Source organism: Nyctibius grandis, chromosome 6 (genome assembly GCF_013368605.1).
Source record: "Nyctibius grandis isolate bNycGra1 chromosome 6, bNycGra1.pri, whole genome shotgun sequence".
Taxonomy (NCBI): domain Eukaryota; kingdom Metazoa; phylum Chordata; class Aves; order Nyctibiiformes; family Nyctibiidae; genus Nyctibius; species Nyctibius grandis.
This window is the reverse complement of record NC_090663.1, coordinates 16,991,725-17,002,650: the sequence shown is the minus strand read 5'-3', so window position 1 is coordinate 17,002,650 and position 10,926 is coordinate 16,991,725. Positions and strand designations below refer to the sequence as shown.

The 10,926-nt window shown below is 36.9% G+C and overlaps 1 protein-coding gene across 3 annotated transcripts in view; it reads right to left on the bottom strand.

Annotated features, from left to right (window-relative positions):
- The window catches only part of CPEB2 (cytoplasmic polyadenylation element binding protein 2), a 55,939-nt gene that overhangs the window by 3,671 nt on the left and 41,342 nt on the right, over positions 1 to 10,926 (bottom strand). For all 3 annotated transcript variants that reach the window (XM_068403399.1, XM_068403398.1, XM_068403401.1), the window contains 4 exons: positions 7,506 to 7,624; positions 7,095 to 7,209; positions 5,046 to 5,227; positions 1 to 302 (listed from right to left, as the gene is read on the bottom strand). The exon at positions 1 to 302 is cut by the window's left edge and continues 3,671 nt beyond it. In XM_068403399.1, coding sequence (XP_068259500.1) covers positions 75 to 302; positions 5,046 to 5,227; positions 7,095 to 7,209; positions 7,506 to 7,624 — 644 coding nt within the window. In that variant the 3' untranslated portion in view covers positions 1 to 74. The remainder of the gene's footprint in view (positions 303 to 5,045; positions 5,228 to 7,094; positions 7,210 to 7,505; positions 7,625 to 10,926) is intronic.

Sequence of the window (10,926 nt, the reverse complement as noted above, 5' to 3'; positions counted from 1 at the left end):
TGCATGTCAGTATCTTCAAACACAGTAAGCCACATGCACCCTTCTTTCCTTATGTAGATGCTGGTTCACCATGTTTAATTCCAGCGGAAGTGGATCTGACGTGGGCGGTCAGCCCCCTCCTTTACCAATGGCTTATGGAATTCACGTCCTGCACGAGAGTGGATATTTGCCCAACAAAACTCACAGTAATACTGCAGGCAAGTGACATTGGCACAAAAGAAAGGAGCAAACTTTCCACCGCATCGTGCACCCTGGCATTCGTCACACATCTGGTCATCCAACACATATGGCTTTACCTCCACCTGTTGGAGCAAAACAGAAACAGTTCTCGTTCATACCTATTCCTACTTAAAGTTACACTGAGGACATTCAGGTTTTTCTGTTTTTAAAAAAAACAAACAGAAGTCTGAAATCAGACATATTAACACCTTTATCTAACTAATCAGTTATTACCGTTTATCTTTTATCAGCTACAGATCTATCCATACAGTAAGCAGAACACTTCAAGGCAGATCTTTAGAAGTACACTATATATGTAATAAATAGCTACATCAGAACCTCCTCTTAATTTATTCTGGAAGGATGTTCTTGGCAAATGATAATACGGAAGTATGTGTAGAAAACAAGCAAACTAGCCCAAAGGTCTCCCAACTAATCTCATCAGCTCCCGAATGTACCCCAACACGACATCCGATTCTATACTGTTTAGCAAAAAATAACCGAGCATCCGAGAATGCAACCATTTATATATTAACCTTTTTTAAAAAACAAGTACAAGTCTCTGCATGTACTAATTTTGTGTGCAAACTAAAAGTACTTTCTGCAGGCTGGAATACAAATCTTTCAGTACTCCTGTTCCCTGTAAATTTACTCCCTATTTCTAAAATACGGTCAAATTTGGAGCTACAGATTTTGGTCATCTATTACTTTCCCTTTTTGTGGCTTTGAGCTGTACAGAAATTTGTATTCAATGTATTTCTGAAAATATTTTTAAAATACAATTTTGCAAGCCTACAGACTGCTAGAAACACCTGTCTTACACAGCTTCTTTCCCCCAAACTCATCTGACTGCCAGAGTGGAAAAGTGGCAGGAGTCCAGCGGTAAATTTGCATTATGTCTTTGCGTAACTGAACTGTTACAGTCTGCGATCAGACAGGAAGAAGAACTCCGTAATCAAACACAAAATGAGCTGACTCCATCATTAAGGAATGTATTGTTGTCTTCCACATTTTTCACACTTTTAAAGGCAGTATTTTCTGCCTTTTGTTAGCAAAGTTATTCCAGTTCATACTAAAACTCACTGCTATAAGCGATGTTTTGGAGATACTATTACCTGAGAAAAATGCTACATATAGACATCGACTTTATGTACTATACTCAGACAGAATATGTTTGAAACAATAGGAACTTTAAAATGCTATTTTTTCTGTGGTGTCTCCAGAGGAAAAAAATTACACATACAGCTATCCACCCAAAAGTTTTACAGCAGCACAGTCTTCATTTTCTTAGCTTCAAAGTAGAGGTCACACTTGACATCTCAAGTGCATCTACGTTTAAAATAAGAGTATGCTTCTTCCAGTAATGTATATTCAGTTCAAGTTCCACTTCTTATTTCACTACAACAACCTGCCTTATCACGAGTTACACTCAAACTTTCCAATAAACAGCTACCTTATGCAGCAACTGTGTTCATGGTTCACAATTACTGGAAGCATGAAGCAGCATGTATTTCAAGCTTCGGTGCATTAATGCACCAAGATTGGTATGAAGATGATTTCAAATATATTAGAGAAACACTTTGGGGAATGGAAATATTACATGAAGTGGATGCAGACTGCTGGCATGTGAAAGTTAACATTTTAAGGAATTGTTTGGAGCTGAAACTCCAAACAAGTTTCAAAGAAATGTTTGGAGCTGAGCTTTCATATATGATAAAACAGAATGAGGAGCACTTCACTGAAGAAAAACATCTGTTAGAGAAACGAAACACATCTACACATCAAAAGAACTGGAGAGAAGCTGCAGAGTACTTAGGTAAGGAAGAAGTTAAGATCACAGGCAATGTTTGTTAAGTGACTGTGACACTAAGATTTCCAATTAAAGCAGGAAAAGGTATGTGCAAAAAAAATGCTATAAATACTCTGAACTAAAGTTCAGAAGGCTAAACAGGTGAACTGCAAAATTTAGCAATGAAAAAAGACTTTTACACAGACAAAACTGGTTATGAAAAGAATGTGAAAGGACAGCAGACCTACAAAAACTGGATATAACTGGTACAGAAAGGCTATGCTAAAGTAAAGGGTAGGAGAACAGCCTGCCTCTAAGATTTCAGTGAAATATGCAATATATTGCCTTACTGGCCAGCATATGTACACATCTCAGATGAAGGCAGTAACCGAAGTAGGACTATTTTCCTCGTTTACAAAAACGGTGGTTTACAGATTCATAGAAATTGCTTGCTCATCTATAAATCAGCAGTAAAGCCGATTTCAGAATATTTTCAGAACCTGAAAAGGCATTAGTGTATAAACTCCATGGAACAAAAAACTATTTCTGAAAATAGCTTTTTTTCATACTTTCAGAAACAGCTAAGAGTTAAGGTGTTCCCTAAAAACAGGCTGTTCTCTATTACTCCTCAGTAACCCAAATAACTGGGTTGCATATATATCTATAAAAAATTATATAAATAATATGAACTGACCATGTAATTTAATCAGAGAAGATGATTTAAAAAATAAAATTAAAAACGCTCTGAAATAAACAAAAAAGTTCATAAACCTTCCCCATCACAAGGTTTAAAGACAAATTTATTGAAATACTTAGATTTGGCATTGCTGTATTTTGCAAGTGAAACACTTCAGGAGTAGCACACATTTTTAAAAATATGAAAAAACAAGGATGCTAATAAAAATGCCCAAAATTCCAGATTTAAGAGTCAAAAAATGAGTTTTCTTGAGTCAAAACACTTGAGTCAAAAAATGAATTTTCAAGAATTAGAAAAGCAACACTAAAGAAAGAACACAAATTATGACAATCAAAAAAGAAACTGTGAGAATTCAGATATTTAAAGAGAAAGCCTAGAATTCCCTTCCCTCTCCCCCCCAACCTCTCCAGCCCATAAATGGCTATCTACACATACTAATTACATTTGTTCCTTCCTTTTTCTTTTTTTGTAGTAGTGATTGAAGAAATAATTTGACTACTGTTTTTCTAAATTAAGTCTCATGGATATAACTCAAATGCTGTGCTTCTGAAATGTAGTATTTAAGGTAAATTTTGTGTTTTTTTTCTTCCCTGTCCAAGCTTTTAAGAGGCCTGCAGCACATGCCCACTGTTTTACTGGAGATTTACTGCCCCTCCCCCTTTAAGTACGTCGGTGTTACATCACACATTAACAAATTACATCCCTTTCTCTGCAAACAGCAAGCACTACCATTTCAGATGCCTGCTCAGCATCCAGAGAGCCCTTAAAATCTCTGGTGACCTAATCATTAAAAAACCAAATCAACAAACCAACCTACTTGGAAATGCAGCCTTCAGGCAGGTTCATGCCTGCCTTTGTCTTACGAGATGGCATTGCCAGTCTACCACATACTCCTCTACTGCAAAGGACACTCCCATGGGTAGAGGAAGACCAAGATACAAGTGTCCCCTAGTTCACAGTGTTCAAGTCCATGTCTCCACCTTTTGAGGGAGAACTCGTTTGGATGGAACCCAATTGCCCATCTCTAATTTTAAAGTTAAGTCACTTTACAGCCTAATGCACTATAGATGGTTCCTGAAACATAATAAGCTATACTTGATTCTGAAGCTATATGATTCATTTAGCATTTCTTCAGAAGGAGTTCTGGATTCGGGTCCTTACTTGCATTTTGTCCAAATACTCAAATGCAAGATGATTAATATTTTATTTCCTCTCACACAGTCACAGTGTCAAGGACATTTCTCCTGTTACATAACTAGCCAGAAGGCAGAGCTATTAGCCAAAGTCAGCTGCAAGGCACAAGGACAGCAATCCCACCAGCAAAATGTTAGCCATCACATCTTGACATGAAGCCTAGTTCACTACTCACATTCAGACTCACTTATCCTGGGGAAAGGACCATGTTTGGGGATTTCAGCTCACTAGGCAACTGGTATCTGAGAGACAGATGTAAAGTTGTACTACTCTGCCTATTTGAAAGGAGAGAAGCACATGCTCCCTCCCTACAGCAGACTTTTGTTAACTGTACTACTTTCTTTTTCCCATGTCTTTGATCTGTAGAGGAGACTGGACCTTGAACTACTTTACTTACTCAACCCTTCTTCCTCTAGGACCTTTTTTTTTTGAAGAACATCTATTAATACCAGTGACTACCTCTGCAGCTCTAGACATCAAAACTAGTGACACTTAAAATTGACATAATTTAGATGCTAGTTTTCTTTGCTACTCTTATACTTCTAATTAGGAGTAATGAAGTTGAATAGTCTTCTTAGTAAAAGTTAGTTTTGCTTTAGCTAGCAATAAGCATCTGTAGCTACCAGTAATGTACATTGGTAAATACTCAGAAGACTCTCTCAAACAGAAAGGTTAAGACATTTTGTATTTTAGGTGTTGAGCTTGATTGATTTTCTGAAGTGCTGAGCAGTGACAATTATGGCTGAAATTAAGGGCAGCTGCAAATATAGAGCTAATCTGAAACCAATGAATACTAGTTTCCTATAAATGACAGAGGAATTATTACAGTACTTGGTTTTATTAGAAAAGGGGAGAGAAAGATTTTCAAGCCCATTGCCCATACACAACAAAACCAGGAACTCCAGAATGGAAAGAACATATGGTCTAACATATGTCCAAAGAACGAACCGCTGCTTTGTGGAATGCATGTTGTTTGTTCGGGGGCATTCGCGGTTTAACTCTTGGAGCTAGTGGAGTTACAGGAATACTAACAGAACGTGGAAGCTGGCATGAAAGCCAAACAAATGCAACGTTACCACACCTTGAGAAGTTCCCTTCTAGATAATCACTCTCATATTTATTTATTTTAATTTCTGTATAACTTACTCGTTTATCAATGTCGCCATGCTGAAGTTGAACAAACCGAGCACTGATGGCAGCAATGTAACTCTGCTGATTGGAAAAAGCAACACGTCCAGCACCTTTTGGGTACTTCAGCTCAGGGTCAGTATCAATTCCTGCGTAACAAACTCCACCATATAAACGGTCCATGATCATAGCCAATTCCACTATTAAAAAACAAAATAACATTCATTTAAACTGTTCTTCCAGTACAAACTTTATAATATGCTTGTATTTAAAAACACTAGAAAAGTTAATTTTAATAATTAATTTTGCAACAGCTGATGTAACAGTAATAACAAGAAATATAAAAACATATTAAATAAGCTATGAAATACTCAAAAGACAGATCTTTCACACTGTGGGTACATATATCCAAGGAACAATGGAATTGTAAGTCCCTGCAGTCCTCGATAACCTGGAACTGAAATTCCAGGACACTTTTCTTCAGGGGATTACAGCAGAAGACTTTCTGGGCAGGCATGGAATGTAAGCTGTATAAAATAGATCCACGTGCCACAAATTCCTTGGTACATGTTCCCTGGGTGTCCTAATGCTCTATGTCCTACTTGAATTTAAAGATGTAGCTAGCATCTTTTCATTGGCCACACAGAGCTTGATTATCTCTACAGTGCTACACTTACCACAGATACTGAAGGTCATAGAAACAAAAATACCAAATTTTACAGGTCAAGTATTTTAGCAACCTTCAGTAATATTTTATACTGAATTCAGTTTTGCAGTTCATTTTGGTGGAAAATACTAATGTATTAGGGCATAAAGGTGTCAGCAGTCATTGCTATTCAATAGTTGTTTGAAAAGTCTCCTGAAGTTTTACTGTTTTTGTGAAGGCATGATTCTTATTTCACAATGCCATAAAAGTTTCATTTTCACATACACAGGGCATTTGAAAGCTAAGCATAAGAATGCATCCATTAAATTTATCAGAGACATTCAGCACAGTCATCTGGAGTATGTGGAGTGAATTTAAAGAAAAATTAATCTGCAGTTGGAACATACTGTGTTTATGTTCATTTACAGAGCTTGTACTACAGTCAAAAGTACAGTCTTAAAAGTAAAATAACAGAAAAGACTGAGCATTGCAGGTCCAAGATAGAAAAGTTTAAGATTCTTTACACCCCAAATTTGCACTATCACTTCTTGGTTCTCCTACATCTTCCATCTGAAAGCTCATCTTTCTGTAAGAATAAAATTCATTACAAACTATGGAAGACTAATTAAGCCCAGGAGTCATTCTAATAGAAAATAGGATTTGAACCACTGTATGTTATGTTTCTACTTCCAACATTCACTTCAACCTACTTACTAGAAGGCCACCATAAAATACTGTAAAAGGCTACTGCAGTCAATCTCACAAAGCAGACTGACCAGGTTGTAGATCAACCATTCCACAGCTATAGAAACATTTCATTTTTCCTTCATGCACTCCAACAAGAGTCTAGAGAGTCCTGCACTCTCATATAGTGTTGTGACATACACACTGTGCCAGGTCTCTGAATTTCTTCCTTTTTTTCTTGTATTCCTACTCCTTCAAGTACTCCTCTATCACCTGTTTTTTTGCTTTGTCCATATTAGCAAGAGTAACTGCAACCTGATAGTAGTAGAAGAGTTGCTAATGCACAATGACAAGCAAGTACAAATAGAGTTCCACATACTCACGGAGCATGGCAGAGAGGTTTTCATAGCATTATTTCAAAACCAAACTCTTTCGTGACACAGGTTACATTACAGTTTTGCTAACATGATCAAAATCTTTTCTACAGCTTTAGACATGTAGGTTTCCAGTAAATTTCAGTGATGATCAGTGATTTATGGCCAAAGCCAGATTAAAACAGTTACTACAGAAATGTAAGAATACATAATATTGTACTGTGGTTATAGCTATCACAACAGTCTTCTATTTTTATATGTATATATCTATATCTATCCATACATAACTATACAAAAATATACATGGTTCAAATTATTTCCAATAATCTCCTACTTTTAAAAATAGCCACACATTATGCTCACCAGCTCTTAATGGTCTAGGGACTCCTCCAACAAAAATAGTTTTTCGAGGATCAAGCGGCTGGGAACCATCCATCACAAAGTCACTATCACTTAGATTCCAGGGACGGATCTGAACCTATTATATTGGGAAAGAAAATAGTACACTACTTTAAGTTTCACTGCATTGTGGATATATGTTCATCAGCCTCTATAAACTATCAAACAGTCATAACCCCATCAGCTTAGCATGTCTAGGTGCTTTGTTTTAATCCTATTAACTGAAAACACTACAACTTTAAAATCATCCAACTGTTCCAGATGTTGAGCTCTGCCAGCAGTAGTTTGCTTTTGATTATTTTCACCGTCATCATTTCAAATGCAGCTTTAGACAGATGGCAGCTATAGCCTGCAGGCCATCTACTGTTTACTTACTGGCTTGTCCTTGATAGTAGGACTGGAAACGCATAGATAGAGCTTTCCATCTTCTTCAATGCAGGCGTCAATCAGGGCCTGAACAGAACTCTCTTCTTGGAACAGGAGGAATGCATAACCTGGAAAAAAAACAAAATGATTTTTTTTTTTCCTCTTATCTTTATCTTTCTAATCATCTTTGCCAGTGACTCTTCCATACAAATGTGTTTACTCCAAAAGTAAAAGAAAGTCAAACCAATTCTTTGTTATTAGTCATCTTCTTTAACTATGTACTACCTTGCCATGATCAAGAGAAGTCCAGGCAAATACTTATATCCTTAAAATAATTGTCAAAAGAGACTAATAACCAAATAAAAGCAAATATGTCTGCTCTATTATGTACTGGAAGTCTAGGCTGAGTATAATTCATTGGCAGCAAAGGACATTATACAATAAAATCCGACTTGGCACAAACGACTAATCTCTATTCTAGAGATTAGATCAAAGTACTTTGTTACATAAGTGACCCAGCAAACCTCCCAAACACTACAAAAATAGGAATTAAAATGCTTATTTAATGCTACGGTAAAAACAGTCAGACAAGCAAAGAACCTCACACATTAGAATACTTTAACAGTTACAGTATAATGATATATACAAAATCTGTTACTTAACAGGTGCCCAATAGTGCAATTAGAATTGTATTTGGAAACAAACTTTAAAAGGACCATAAATCCACATTTCTTTCTGAGATTACTACCAAGTGTGGAATTTTCACATGAAGTTATGTTTTATTACTTGGATGAAAAAGTAAATGCCGAAGCAGCTGCTCTAGAGTGGTTGGCAAGAGGGAGTGTGACTGCTTTACCAAGCCTTTTGGAAAGGATACTGTTTTTCTGAGAGAAGCTAGTTAACCACTGGCAATGTCTTATTGCAAGCAGACAGCGTAGGTCATCAAGGCAAATGGTAGGGAGCATCTTGAAGAGCATTAAGGAATCAATGTGTTAAGGAGAACATAAGATTAGAGAAACAAATGCACGACTGATTTTAGATATATGGAAACAAAAGTAGGATTTAAAGAAAAAGCTGTAAGCCTATACTGGTCTTTCTAATAACTTGTACCTCATTTCTTACCCCTCATACCACGGTCCTATTAGTGCTTCCTACAAGGGACACATGACAAGGTTTTATGTAGTCTATATTTTTTATGTAAATATTATTTAGTTTCTTAATAAATATGCCATAAGGAATCTTTGGGCTTTGGCTGAAGCATTCCCTTGTGAAGTCCATTTTTCATTGCTGAACAATATTTTTTTTAGGGACAACCTGTTTAACTTAAGCTTAATCAGTAATTATTTAGATTCAAATTCTGGTTTAATAGGTATATCTTTCAGTATTTATCTTAGAATTTAAAATCCACATATTACCCATGTAAAACTCACTTCACAGAATCAGGGCACGAGCAGACTGGCATGGGTAACTGTGACCAGACCCCTGTTAACTGTACTTACTTGTGTGGAAGCCATGCACACACATGCCTGTTTGCATGCAGAGCTTTGTACAAGAATGATGGGAGTGCAAAAACTTGATTGCACATGATATCGACTAAGGGATCAGACATACAAAGTAAGGCTCACAGCCAGAAGTGCATAAAATAATTTGCCAGATGCTGATTTTCCATCAGTTTTTATCCTAAAGCAAAGCAAGGGTACTGCTGTGTAACTCCTGATACATAAATACAGTCAGTGTCTCTAAATGATCTACCACCTCTAAGCCTGCAGCTATTAATATGCTTAACTGCGGAAGCTTGTGAAAAGACAGAAAATTCAAATATAAGATCTTGGTGAGGGAACAATTAGGAATACTATATCCTACTACACCTCAAATAAGAGTAAGACAAGGAATACCAAAACTATATGTTAACACTGCCTTCTCAACATTATGTGCAAAACATGCACTCATGTCTAGGTTCATCCCACCTAATTTTAAGCATCAGATAGGCTTGGGTCATGAACTTAACTGTACTACGCCCCTTGTGAAGACAAAGAAAGTTAGGGTATAGTCTGTACTAACAAATTGGTCTGGCTGTAGTTTTGCTCCACAGCTCTACAATGATTTACAAGGCATTTTAGTTTGCTCCCCAGGTCTAGTCTGGAAGAAAAGAACCAGTTCTCCTGGAGAAGAAACCTGGCTAAAGAAGATGATTTGCTCACATCTCACATTTTATAGCCATATACAGGCACAGCCAAGCCCTTCCAAAGAATGCTAGACTTGCATAGTATGTGTACAAACCACTCTCCCATCACTCGTCCTGGATCAGGGCGCATTTCCTGGCACAAATCAATCATACATTAGCTGTAGATTTCTCCAGAGAACACCAGTTACATAGGCAACCAGCCAGCCTATATTCATTAGCTAGAAAGTGCTTGCAAAGGAAAACTACATTCTTATATTAGGTATTTCATTTAGACATCATAAATTAGGGCTCTTCTTGTTACTACAGCTACTATATGCCAGTATCTGTATGGCACAAACTTATTCTTACCCCTTTCTTCTTTCTCAACATATGCTTTTATTAGATTATTTTCCACATCAACATCCATACCTCATGAACTATTGGGGATGTCCAATGTCTGCAAAGCTAGTATGGTGGTGGTAAGACACATGCATAAGTATGATGAAAAAGATGAAGTGCCTAATGGGTCTTTTTGGAGTAGTACTGAACTACAATTACCATGTGTGATAGAAAGTACATGTCACACAGTAGGGAGTTGGTGTGAAGAGTAGGAGGTGTTTTACTGTACTACAAAACAGCTTAACTCCCTAGTTTCTTGGGTTTCTTTTGGTGTACCACATCAACCATTTAACAGCTTCACACCCAATAGCAATGCAAGTCTGTTTACAATGGAAAAGCAAAGCTACTCTAATGGTTTGCTTTGAAGGAAGCTGCTTCATACCTTTGGGTCATACATACACTAACAGTAGCAGGTCACGATCAGATATTACTTGCCAAGAGACAAGCTTGTATGTTTCATACGTATTTCACAAGGTGCAAAGTATTAGACGAAACACAGTCTTATAAAAATTTCTTATTTGTGTGCACCCGTACCAGAATTTATGCCTCCTGTGGGAGACAAAGTTTAGGTAACCCCTGTTAATCACTTGACTAAATTCCTCTGCATAACACTGGAACTATTATTAATACTCCTATTTTCAAAGCGAACTAGTGTGGGTGACCTTCATAATACCTGTCCTCAGGAAATTACCTCAAATAATAAACAAATCTTTCTGGAGATGATAATTGGCTTTAGAACGACATGCCCTAATATCTAAAGATACTGCACTGGTTATAATCATCCTTACTCTGAGTTGACATCTCTCTTAACCAAACAAGACCAAGAAATTACATATTTTTTTCTTTTTGATGTATTGGGTCAGCACT